Source organism: Anabas testudineus, chromosome 4 (genome assembly GCF_900324465.2).
Source record: "Anabas testudineus chromosome 4, fAnaTes1.2, whole genome shotgun sequence".
Lineage (NCBI taxonomy): Eukaryota > Metazoa > Chordata > Actinopteri > Anabantiformes > Anabantidae > Anabas > Anabas testudineus.
The window spans coordinates 13,620,309-13,633,127 of NC_046613.1; the positions used below are offsets into that span (position 1 = coordinate 13,620,309).

At 40.2% G+C, this 12,819-nt stretch overlaps 1 protein-coding gene across 3 annotated transcripts; it reads right to left on the reverse strand.

Annotated features, from left to right (window-relative positions):
• Window positions 1-185: 185 nt before the first annotated feature.
• On the reverse strand, window positions 186-9,405 carry nexn (nexilin (F actin binding protein)). 3 transcript variants are annotated; one of them, XM_026345243.2, is made up of 15 exons: window positions 9,287-9,405; window positions 7,537-7,939; window positions 7,195-7,392; window positions 5,687-5,771; window positions 5,431-5,579; window positions 4,160-4,360; window positions 3,895-4,068; window positions 3,562-3,750; window positions 3,269-3,460; window positions 2,954-2,998; window positions 2,389-2,583; window positions 2,038-2,259; window positions 1,740-1,931; window positions 1,278-1,641; window positions 186-1,104 (listed from the first exon to the last, which is right to left on the reverse strand). In XM_026345243.2, exons 2-15 carry the CDS (start codon window positions 7,888-7,890, stop codon window positions 1,091-1,093), a joined length of 2,574 nt encoding a protein of 857 aa, XP_026201028.1. In that variant the 5' UTR covers window positions 7,891-7,939; window positions 9,287-9,405; the 3' UTR covers window positions 186-1,090. The 3 variants fall into 3 exon arrangements, with proteins under 3 accessions (XP_026201028.1, XP_026201027.1, XP_026201030.1); XM_026345242.1 differs by lacking the exon at window positions 186-1,104 and having other exon boundaries at window positions 1,258-1,641; XM_026345245.1 differs by lacking the exons at window positions 186-1,104; window positions 2,954-2,998 and having other exon boundaries at window positions 1,258-1,641.
• Window positions 9,406-12,819: the final 3,414 nt, after the last annotated feature.

A 12,819-nucleotide genomic window follows, 5' to 3' on the forward strand; every position in this document is an offset into this window, starting at 1 on the left:
TTCAGCTCAGTTGTAGTGCCTCTACTTCCAGATAACTTCACAACAACGGTGATAATCAATCCATATTGTTTAAAATTGTGGTTTTAAATCTCAATCTTAATCAAAACAAGTGAAATGATCTAGCAGTAGGTCACAGCTAATGAAGTCTCCTCTATTTATAACAATAAAATACAACACGAAAAATATTGTTATTTGTGTTCATTTTATTAAAACATTTTCATTTATAATATACGACAAATACTACGGTTAACCTATGCTTTTTCATTATCAAACCAAAAAACGGTTACCTACTGCCCAGTAAAACTGAATTATGACAACTACATCAAGACATTTGATTGAAACTGAAAAATACAATTGTTTAGAGGCTACAAGTAAAGAAAACCTTATGTGGACCTAAAGTGTTTTGTTGAAAATAGGGATGTATAAATTAGTTCATTTTGGTTTGTCCCTGCAATATGCAACTGCAAATACAATCATCTATCATTGTAAACACATCCTTCAGTGCTGTCTAATGTGTTACTCCTAAATAGAATACCAGGCAAGTACCATAACACCCTTTAGTAATGTGGGACAGAAAACTACATGCTGATTGAAGCTAATGAAGCTGCTCATCAGTAGTAGAATACCCAAGGAAACACGTGAGATGCTTTGCAACTATTCTTGTGTCTTTTCTTTAGAAATAGTTCATAAGGACATTTTTCTTTTCACATTTCAAAGCCTTAAGCATCACATCTGCCAGGTCGCACTATGAAGTATGATATTTACAATATTACGATACTTATAAATTGCTGGTGTCACAATTATCTTTAGAGCTTTGAAGTTTTGTGCAACCCTAGACATGGGAAAAAGAATCATGTCTGATTTTGGCACACGAGTATCATGCTACTCTAACAGGGAGTGCAGCTTTACAATTGAGCAATACGTAAACAACATCTTGCATTTTTGTCATGTTGTGTATCCCTCCCTTAGGAATGCCAAGCATACTGCTGTTTTCCTCCCCCTGCTGTTTGACCACACCAGGCCAAGAGGGACCAACTTTATACAAAGGAGTGAGAGACAACGAGGAAAGTTTCCAGAACATGGAAGGGCATCAGTAGTCATAAGCTGCAAAGAAAAACAAAAACAACAACAAAATTACAGTTATCCATGTCTTCCATTTAGCCTGAGTTCATGAGGAAGAAGAGGAGCATGCCATCCACTTCATCCACTGAGAGACTGAAATCCAGATAGCAGATAAAGTATCATGCAGTGATGCAATCACACCAAGGTGGTCTTACTTTCTATTGTGAGGATGCAGGTACTTGCTGCAGTGCCTCGGCTGTTCACAGCCTTGCACATGTACTCTCCCTCATCCTCTGGGAAGGTCTCTGGCAGGTAAAGGCAGTACGTCTCCCCTCGGTCTATATACTGATAATCCTCGCAGTCCTGGAGCATCTCTCCTTCGAACCACCAGGTCACCTCCGGTTTCGGCTCTCCGGTGATCTTGACAGTGAACCGAACTGGCTCAGAGTCCACCACTGATTGATTCTTAAGGGGCTTTTTAAACCATGGAGCGCCTGACCTGGCATGATCCTCCTCATCCTCATAGGCTGCAGAGCCGTTGATGATGCTACCCTCCTCATCACCATCATCCTCCTTTTTCTGCAAAGAGAAAAAAACAAGTATCAATGTATTGCTCAGTTTTAATGCCTGAACAATAATAAAATAAATATGAATGGTGATGACTATTGAAGATTTACTTTTTGGAGAGCAGCATCAATCTCTTGCTGCTCAAACTGCATCCTCTGCAGCTTCTGCTCCTCTATCCTCCTCCTCTCCTCCTCTTCTCTGGCTTTGGCCATTTGTTCAAATCGGGCTCGCATATCGACCTTATGTTTGAATGGTGACTCCTCAGCTCTCCCTGGACTCGTTTCTCCTTCCTCTTCATCCTCCTGAAAAACACATCAATTATAAAAAGTGACACATCATGGCATCTTGAATTATGGACATCTGGTTGGAAACTTCATGTCTCTCTGTCCAGAGTGTGTATGCTCTTACCTCCTGGAATCTCTCAGCTTCTCTCTCTTTGATCTCATCATCAATGGCCTTCCTCCGTGCTCTCTCCATCTCAATCTTTTTCTGAATTTCCTCTTCAGTCAGCTGCTTGATCTTCTCAAACTTAGACTTCAGGTTTTTGGCCTGGATGGAGCCAGTCCTCTTGAGCTTAGTCAGCTCTTCATACTCATTGCTTACAACATCCGAGCTTTCATTTATTTCATCCTGTGAAATAATAACTACAACTGTGAGTCCTGTGTTGATTCTAAAAGAACAAATACTGTTATTTCTGACCTATTGAGAGACTTACACTAGTCCTAAGCTCCCAATTGCTATGCTCCTATTCAAACTCACCTCACCCATCTCTTGTCTCAGCTGTTCAAATTCCTGCTTCTCCTGCTCCAGTTTCTTTTTACGTTCCTCAGCCTTACGTCTCCTCTCAGCTTCCTCCTTCTCTTTCAGTAGCTCTTCAAAGTTGATCTCCAGTTTTCTAGGGTGCAGTGCTTCCTGGGAGTCACTCTTCACCATCCCTTCATCCTCATCCAGAGCCTATACACACAACCACACACAAAGGCAGACATTAGAGTTAAGGAATGAACTAACTGGCTGCATCAACTATGTTCTGTGATTATGTAAGTCAGCATAGGCCTCAGCTTAAAACTGAGCAAGACAATCTCCAAAGTCCAACAGTTTACCATTGAATGACACAAAATGAGCTCAGAAAAGCAGGAAAAAAACCAGCAGGAGCCATTCCTGTTGTGGCACATAGCATTAAAAGACACCATGCATAAAAAAGCCACCAAGATATTCACACGGGACCTCTGTGCCCCTCTTTTTATAGTAATTACATTCAAGTAACACAACTTTTACTGGATAAATCACTGTGAATGATACATATATGAAATTGAAGGTATCTTACTGTTTGATCTCCATATGCAGACTTTTCCTGATCCAGGTCAGGTCTCTTAAAGAAATATTTTGGACAAGGAACAGCAATATAGTATAGTGCTTGAGCCCATAAGAATGATACACAATACATGGACATAAATGATGAATTCACATCCAATTAGAATCCATTTAAGTAAAAACTGTGTGAAATCCTTTTAACAAAGCAATGTTGACTGTTATTTATAAGGGAACACTGAGCAACTCAGCAGCAGCAACAGAAACAAAGCTCTGTGTTAGTGATCGGCCAGGTAAATGCGAACTCTATACTTATTGCATATGAACTTACCATGCTCTTGCGGGCCTCAGCAAAAAGCCTCTTCTCCTCTTCCAGTCGTCGCTTGGCCTCATCTTCAGCCTTCTTCTGCTCCTCCTCTCTTCTCTGGCGTTCCAGCTCCTCAAAACTGGCACATATCTTGCCTGGCTTGCTGCCCTCCAGGTTCAACAAGGCCATCAGTACCTCATCATCCTCATCTACAAGCTGAGTTAAACACAACAAGGTAAGCTCGGAGTACTGTGGCTGAGTATTCTTTTTATCTTCATATTGAATGTTATTTATTTATATATAGGAAGCATATTGACCATGCTCTTCCTGGCTTCAGCAAATGCTCTCCTCTCCTCTTCCATCCGTCTCCTGGTCTCCTCCTCCGCTTTCTTGCGCTCTTCTTCAACTCTTTGCCTCTCCAGCTCTTCAAAGCTCAATCTCAGCTTTCCAGGTCGGACCTCCTCCTTGTCTTCCTGGGATGGCTGACCGTCCTCGTTGTCTTCTTCCTGATAAGACACAGGAGTTTTTGGTCACTAAATTGGCTCAATGTGGAAATTATGAGGGGCAAACAGAATCCAAAGATACTTTACTACTGCCACAGTACATGTTTTAAATGGATACTGTGTATTGCAAAAACAAGTTATGTTTACCATTCCCAGCCTGGCCTCTTCAAAAGCTTTCCGCTCCTCTTGCAGGCGGCGTTTAGCTTCCTCCTCTGCCTGCCTCTTCCTCTGTTCCTGTCTTTCCTTCTCTAGTTCCTCAAATGTCAGCTTCAGCTTTCCAGGAGTCACCTGCACCTTCTCAGAGGATGTCTCTTCTTCATCCTAAAGGCAAATTAGTTCAAGAATGCAGAAGACATTTTTAAACTGCAGCCCACAGTGACTATATTTGTCAATCATTTGTACATATTCCTACCTGTTGAACAACTGAGCGTCGCTTGGCTTCTCTGAAGGAGCGTCTGTTTTCATCGTATTGTCTCTTTTTCTCTTCCTCTGCCTTCTTCTTTAATTCCTCCTCTCGATTTTTCTCCATGTCTTCAAAGTTCACCTTGATTTTGCCCGGAGATCGTGATTGCTTTGCAGGAACCACGCGCACCAGAATTGGGTCTTCTCCTTCCTAAAAAGTTATATGATGAGGTACGATTATCATGTGCGAGGGGGTTGAGGTCTCATTATAACAGATGGTGTAACACACCAACTATTTAGTCATAGAGAGTCAGCCAGTACATGGCCCCATACGCTGCAAAGAGGAGTCAGCTCTATTTGTCTAATGTCACCATTTGCAGTAGGTCAAAGGATGGGTGTCGGTCTAAGATAGCAGAGTCTAATTCAGTCACAGTAAGGAGGTCTAGAGCTAATTTGGTCACTGGGAGGTGTGTGAAACAGTTGCCAGTCATTTGCTGTCTACACCTGGCAGCTCTCTTCCAGTTGTTTCTCGATCACCAAGTCAGTGCTTCCTCACATTTAAACAGGATCATCTTCATTGTGACACTTCTCTTCAGTCTAGTGCATATGAACTAGGAACTAGTGATATGGCAAAGATTAAAATAGTAATTATGATGATATTTTTATGCTTAAAGGTTATGAATAATATATTCTGTAAGGGTTTCTATTTTATTGTTTTAGGTTTGTAAAGGAAAATCACTGTCTTTTTGTCAACACAATTGGTCTCATTAACTTTAAATGTAATTCTACTGCATTAAAAGTTAAAAACCAAATACATTTTTTTTTCAACATTTTCATACAGCTGTTGAACACTTAAAGCATTGTTAGTGCCATTAAACGTTTGACTGCGTTCGCTGAACTAGGGCAAATAAGTAGCAGGTAATAGTCTGTAATTGCCTGGAATCCTTACATAACCATTCCCAAGAACTACAGCGTGTGCACAGGTAGAACAGGCATTGAAGCTCGGTTCTCAACCATTTCATTACACAATCTACTTTTTATTAATTTTCAAACATTAGGATGAAATAAAAGTGACCTGTTTACCCTTAGTTCACACACTGGTTTTGTCAACAATGCAGCTGGTGGTTTCAGACCTAAACACAGTCTCTGCCAACTGTTTGCATCCTAAATGCCACTTAAAATAACTCATCCGAGTGGCAGCTGAGGATTACCTGAATCAATACAGACTTAAGTACGTCATTCTCAAAAGAAAGGAAGCGCTGTCCCCCCAGATTCACTTACCTCAGCTGCTTTCTGAGCCAACTCTTTCTTTATTTTGGCTTTTTCTATTTTGTCCTGGGTCTCCCTCTTCTTCCTCTCTCCCTCCATCCTCTTCCTTTCTTCCTCTTGTCTATGTTTCTCCATTTCTGCAAACTTCCCCTTCACACTCCCTAAGGAATTCACAGAGCATGCCACAAGACTTCAGCCTCATCTTCGTCCCATGTCCTTGAGTGAATGTCAGTATTTCCTACCATTTGCATCTTTTCGCGTGTCTTACCTGTGATTTTGGGGACGTAGGATTTTTCTACCTTTGCTGGCTTCTCCTCTTCCTCCTCATCACTGGAAGCGAGTAGTTCTTTTATCTGTGGCGGATCAGATGGAGAGTGGTGGTGAGGTTACGGTTTAGCTTGGATCATCTTCTTTGCCACTCAGGAACCATGCTGGTCCCAGCAAGAACAAGGGCCTAATCCCTGCTAATAGCTGGGTCATGTGACCTGCAGGGGGTCCTCTGATTGGGCCGTGGTGTTGTTGCACAGACTGGAGATGAGCATAGATGTCCAAACCTGGCAGGCTGTGGCACAACTGAATACAAGGTGGTTGTTCTGTCTGTGTATCCCTGATAATCCACTCACATAACACCGTATCACTGCAATTATTTCCCCACAGTTGATCTTAAAGAAAAGCTGCCTTAAAACCTTCAATTGTGGATCTCTTACTTTTCCCACAAGAAGCTTGTAGGTGAGAAAAAATATTTTAAATCAAAATATTTAAGTCATATGCAGCATTTCTATATTCTTAGTTTCTCCAATCAAATGAATAAAGTTATGATCAAATGTCAAAATCAAAGACACCACCTAATAAAGAATATAATTTTATGCTGGAGCAGAAATGAATTATTTAGCAGTAGCAGACCTTCATATTTAAGAAGCTGGAGTCAGTGCTGGAATGTAAATATATATATGGTTAGTAATATAAGATACCTATTTAAAGTTTTGAGGTATTTTTTTTCTATTTTCCTCTTAAACTTTTACTTCTCTATATTTTAGAGGAAAACACTTTTTTTAAAAACACTTTTTACTTTGCATTTGTTTGCTAACTTTAATTACTAATGCTATCAAGAGATGTTCGGTAGTATATAAAGTCATTTAAATGTTCTTCAATCTTTAACAATGCATTATTAAAGTGAAGTTTGCATCAATGCATCAGTAACTATAATACAGTAATATAATAGTCAATAATCATATTAACTAACAGTAGGAAAAACTTTGATTTCATGACTTTTACTTGTATAAAAGTATTTCCACACTATGATATTGCAGCTTTTACTTTAGTATATATTTGATTTCCATCACTGGAAATCAGATCATTTGGCTTTTTTCCTTAAATACCACCTTACTACTTGTTTCAGTCCTTTCATAGATGCCTTCCCCTGTTAGCTGGATGGACATATTTGGTAATATTGGGATGTGGATTAGGAATTTAGTGAGCTGAACATAGTTGCACAAAATGTGTTTTCGGAGGGCCAGTCCTTCACTGTTCTTTACGCACAGCAGTAGTATGAAAATGACCACCAACAACAAGCACAAACCAAAGTTAATTATTAACTAATACAGAAATAAGCATTAGGTGAATTGAACCAAACGATGGATTGTATGTCACAGTGTGGTGCATAGAAGACTGAATTCTCACTCCGACTGTCAGAATTGTCACTCCGTCATGCCTCGTCATGCCTCGTCATGCCATGCAGGTCACAGTCACAGGTTAGTCGGGTTATTTATCTTTGACCTGCTGCTTCCTGCGATTCCACTCTCTCTCCTTGATGTACTGCTCTTTCCTCTTCTGCTGCTCGTCCTTGTTCCTCTGCCTGCTGCGCTCCTCCCTGGCCTTCATCATGGTCTCAAACTTGTTTGTCATTTCCCCCTTCTCTTTGTTCAGTTTGGGAACGTAGCTCCTGGCCACTGGCTTTTTGGATCTGAGGAGTTTCTGTGGATTAACAGTTAAAATAATGATAAGAGAAATGTAAGTAATGCAGCAGGGAGAATAGTGTATAATATATTCATATGAAGATAAGTCACGTCAGCCACAAAAATGCAAAGACTTCAAAATTATCTTAAAATTCTGACTCACCTCCTTTTTAATTTTCAGATCAGATATATTCTGGTCCTCATTTGTGTCATCTTCTTCTTCATGTTCCTTTTCCGTGTCCTGTGCTACACCATTAACAGCTTCTGATTCATCACTTGTCTTGCTGGCTGTGCTTTTGTCTTTGTGCTCCACACCGTTCACATGGGTCTTGTCATCCTTCTTTTCTAAATGTTTTTTGTCAACACTACGTGATCTTTTCTCAGTTTTCCTCTCAGCAGCGTCACCTTCATTAGTCGCAACGTCATCTTCCTCGTGCGCCACATCAGGCACATTTTCATCCGTGACATCATCCATGTTGTGGGCGACTGCCGCCGCAACCTGCGCCACCTCCGCCATGCTTGCACCACAATGACAAATTGACAAACAGGCTGTGGTAAAACGTTACCTGTAAAACAAAAGAGGAATGGTTCCAGTGTTATTGCCTTGTTGCATAATGCACAAGTGAAGAATTAATAATTGAACTATTGATTGGCACTGCACAAAATAAAAACTTCTCTAATAAATGCATTAATAAAAGGCACTGAACTGTCAGTAAAGCATTCACTGGTTGTCACCTGCATTTGTTGACACTGAATCATGTATGTCTGTGCAACTTTTTGCCTTTTTATTTGATGAATACTGATTAACTACTTTACCAGTACTACCAGTTTGGTATTTTCATTGTCTAGTGCTAGAATTTTTCGGTGCAACTGGCACTTCTTGACAATAAAGTTAAAAGCAAAGAGAGCTGCTCAGTTTGTTAAGAGGAAGAGTGCAACAGCAGCTCACTGACCTCTATTTATAACTCACTTGTGGGTCCAGGACATGTGATCATAGCTATTTCTGATGAGTGATAGGCAGTTGGACAGAGCTCAAGTTGGCACCCACATGTCGCCCCACAGACCCTCAACAAAATGGCCAGACTAAGAGCGAGACAACTGGATGAAAGAGAGACTATTTGGACTGTTAGTCATCTAACACTAAAACTGTTGCTGCTTATCAGTGTCCTCAAATACCTTTTCTCTTCAGATATGAAGATCATAGTGTGGTATGATGCTGTTAATCCAGAGCCCGGTCATTTCAGTGTCACATGGTGCGCAATGTAGAACCACACACCGCAGTCTAGCTTATATTTTTGCTTTTCCACTGAGTACACACTGAGGTGTGACCATTGTAGGCATCACAGGTCAACATGCAGGCCCTACCTGTTTCAATCCACACAGACAGGACTTCCAAATAATCGAATAAGATACCAACAAATGTCCCATTTCCAGTCCTAAGAGCAAGTAAACGACTATCAGGAGTCTAACCAAACTGACAGTGTATCAGATCCTCATCTGCTGTGACAATGTTTATTCTATTGGGCACTGATAAATAACGTTTTGACTCAGAATACGTTCTCATTAATAAGTTCTTGGAGGACACTAACTTTCTCAAATCTTCCAGTTACAAGAAACATTTAGCCATTGGCTGGTGATATCCCATTTCTGTAGACAGTTGGCAAAAGATCTAATATAATGACTGTGTGGAGCAGAAAAATAAAACAATCAATTCTGTTTGCCTGATCACATGATGTAGTCGTTAATTGTGACTAATACATAGTTTATGATGAAGTTACCGGCTGTGTACTTTAATTGAGCTGTGTTATCTGTTCTAATTAAACGGGAGTAGTTTTGACCTTGTTGAATAATGTTGATTTTATAGTTTTACAGACCTCTTCTTGTGACCCTTATAAAAAAAAAGCGCACTTTACCTCTAGGGTGGTGTCTTCCTCCTGGTTTTTGATTAGATTTATAAAAATCCTTCTGTTTCCACCCGGTGCACCAACTCGACTGGCTGCTGCTGCCGTGTCGCTGGACGTGTCCATAAAAGTACCGTTACTTTCTACCGGAGACTACATTCCGTGCGCGCCTGCCGCAGGTTCAGCTGTTGCCGTGTGCGCGCACACGCACCCGCGCAGTCTCATCTTGATCACTTGGAGTCACAGCTGCATAAATAAATAACGTTAACAATCGTTTGTAAAAATCACTTATTGTTGTTTGGATCAATCACAGCAATCGTGGCGTCAACGTTTTATCTGAAGTGATTTTTTGTATTTAAATTTGAATATCTGGTTTTTGACTAATGAGACTTTAATGGTAGTGATGTCATCATAGTGATATCCCCACGGTATCACTTATAATATGGCTAATATTTCTATAATAGCAATAACATTGTGTGATGCTCTATCATACTCAATATTAAATTATGGTCTACATATAGGCTATATTGGTTCGGCTGTATCATGAGCCTATATTACCTGTGGTTATATATTGTTTATATACTGCGCAGCTTTCTGTTCATCTCTTTGTGTCTAAATAGTTTTTATTTATTTATTATTTATTTATTTTTGTAGGATGGTTCACATTTTCACCAAAGATGGCCTAATAAGATAACAGTGGCTGAACTGTCTGGTACAAGACAAACTGGACATTGTTCTGGTGAAGTCTGCTGGGACGCACTACAAACTAAATTCAGACAGACATTATCATTATCAGCTTGTTGGCCATTCAGAGCCAGGATTCTTGACTTATCAGTCAAAAGGGACACCAGCCTGCTCTTTTGTTTTTCCTGCCTGACCTAGATGTTGCTGTTATTTTGCTATGCAGTGACGGTTGAAACTCTCTAATGCCAAGAGCAACATCAGACCTGTTCTACAGTTTGTATAAATGAGGTCAAAATGTAACAGTCATTCTCGCTCTGTGGATTCATGTGAATCTAAACCATGCTGCAGACGCTTGTGCGCTCAAGTGGCTCCATGGATATTTACTGACTCACTGATCAAACAGGTCTCAGGGAGAAAATGAAATATTTTAGGAATGTTATGTACGTTGTGGTGTCAAACAAAAACCTTTATTAATGTCGCTGTTCGATTGCATTTGATACTTCCTAAAAATGATTGATAGCATGCATAATGTTTATTGCACTGTAAAATGATGTGATAGTTATAATGTTAACCTGATACTTTACAGATTAAATGTAGATGTCAGGCTAAACAGTAAATGTGACATAATTTTAGCAATCACTCAGTCTCCAGTCAGAGACACTGGCATTTTGGGAAACCCCTAACCAATTCCGAAGTGGGGAGGAAGGAAGCACCTGTTAATACTGTACTTAGAAGTGAAATCTGAGAGTCACATCATCATTGGAGGAGAAGGAACTTGAAAAAAAGGTTGTATGAAAGAGACATAGTAGGAGACACTGAACAGAAGTGCACACAGAGGAGACACTGCATACAATGGTGATTGTAATGCAATTCACAAACAGCCAATGAACTTTGAACCTGCAATCTTCAAGTCAGTGTTGAGAGTCTTCTTTTTGTACATCGGGTCATCACTGTCCATTTTATTTTAAATATGCACTGAGGCTATCATGTTGGTATTATTATGTATATAAACATAAATCCTTTGAACACTGAAACTAATTTAGCTGAAACATAAGCATGTTTTGGAGTTACTATTTTCACCCTGCATTTATTAACTTCCTTCACATTAAGGAGTGAGTTGATTGGGGGCTTCTTGTGTGAACTCTCGGGGCAAAGGGGCTTCGTGCTTCTCTGTTCTGACTCCTGCAGGGCACCAGAGACAACAAGGGGAGTACTTTAAATAGCACAACAGCTGTGGCAACTAATCAACACCGTAATGACAGCTAGCCTGAGTCAGACTGAGCATTAGCCTCAGCTGCTCAGCTCAGCCCTGACACCCCTATGAATATATTAGTAGTGGTACAACCCCACACACCCTGCTGAGCTGTAGCAGTGGATGATCACCAGTGTCACCTGTCTACACCTTTAGATAACCATTTTCAGTCACATAAACATCTGACATGGCACGACACTGTATGGAAAAAAAGGACCTTTTAATTGGTTAATCCTAACTCACAACGCTGCAGTGTCTGCATTGAATTTTGAATCCACTAAACTACAAAGTACTTTAGTCTGCAATTCCTGGACAGAACAGTTTATTAAGACAGACAACACCATTGATCCGTCAACTGATCTGAAAGCTAAAGAGAGAACTCTCCTTGAACTCAATAACACTTCTGTCTTTTGCTGAGTAGGGCGAACCAAGGAGGAATTTGGTGCTGATGAAGTGAATGACCAAGCACTTCGAGCTAAACACCATTCTGCTGCTTTGGGAGGGACAAGTAAACTGCAGTGTCTCTCTGAAATCAATTTATTTTCAACTTCCAGATATTGGCATTCTGCTGATTTTTTCTTTGGGAGGTTTTCAATTGAGCCTTTTCTCTTCAAACTACATGATAAGTAAGTAGTGTCATCATTTCCCAGCTGTGACTACTGAGCGCTCAGCTGTCAGGAGAAGGAAAGGCAGCTCCACCACAGAACAGGTGCTGCTTGAGGAGAGAGCAGGCCACACTCTTCACAGCCTGCTTTAAGGGGACGCGGGGAACATTTTTAAGTGAGTGGAGCGGGTTTTAAATGTGGTGCTACACTGTAGACTGACACGCAACTACACACAAATCAAACGTGGTAATAATTGTGTACTAGAGTGTTTTGTGACTCTTTTTGTTTCTCAGTTTTAAATCACCATGAGTTTAACTCACATATCAAACATAAGAAATCCTGTCCTGTTGTTGTCAGTATTTGTGGATCTCTCACTGCCCTCTAGTGAATACAACTAGAAAATGACACCAGGGTCTGGTTTTAAAGTGAACTGGTAACAACCAACATAACATGTGAGACAGTTAATCAGTCACATGAGAAAGCACATTGCATTCACAGAAGAAAGAAACATCCGACCTTATCTTGTAATTATGACTTCCTTATATCGGAATTACGGCCTAATGAATCATATTCATGAATAAAACCCTCCTACACAGGTTATCTGGTGATCATGAGAAAAAGTTAAGATGGTTATTAATCACCACTATTTGAAAAGAAAGAGGCATTAAACTGCCACCTGATTTAATTCTCTATTATTTCCTCCTTAATTTGAGATAGGGGTAGATTTTATAATAAGTGTACATGGTTTTTTTTTTTTTATATGGGATTAAACATCAGCTAACTGGTGTGGCAATAGCTCTGTTGGCAGATGCAGTTGTCTACAAACACCAGGGTGTGACTCCTCTGTTCACCCTGGCTACAAATTTAAGGGTTTACGTAGACAGTGATGTAATGACACCTACAGAATGTGAATCAATAAAGATTACAATCAAAGAAAGACGCACTGTGGGAGTTTCTTTCCTGTTTCAGGTTTAAACAGACTTTGTGCATGCTTACATGAGAAT

What these genes read in the sequence shown, in the direction of transcription:
- nexn (XM_026345242.1), bottom strand. Translation starts at nt 7,890, where the DNA reads ATGGCGGAGGTGGCGCAGGTTGCGGCGGCAGTCGCCCACAACATGGAT. An exon ending in GGAATCGCAGGAAGCAGCAG is followed by an intron (nt 5,772 to 7,194) that starts GTCAAAGATAAA and finishes GATCCGCCACAG; the next exon opens with ATAAAAGAACTACTCGCTTC. An exon ending in CTGAAGCCAGGAAGAGCATG is followed by an intron (nt 3,461 to 3,561) that starts GTCAATATGCTT and finishes TGTTTAACTCAG; the next exon opens with CTTGTAGATGAGGATGATGA.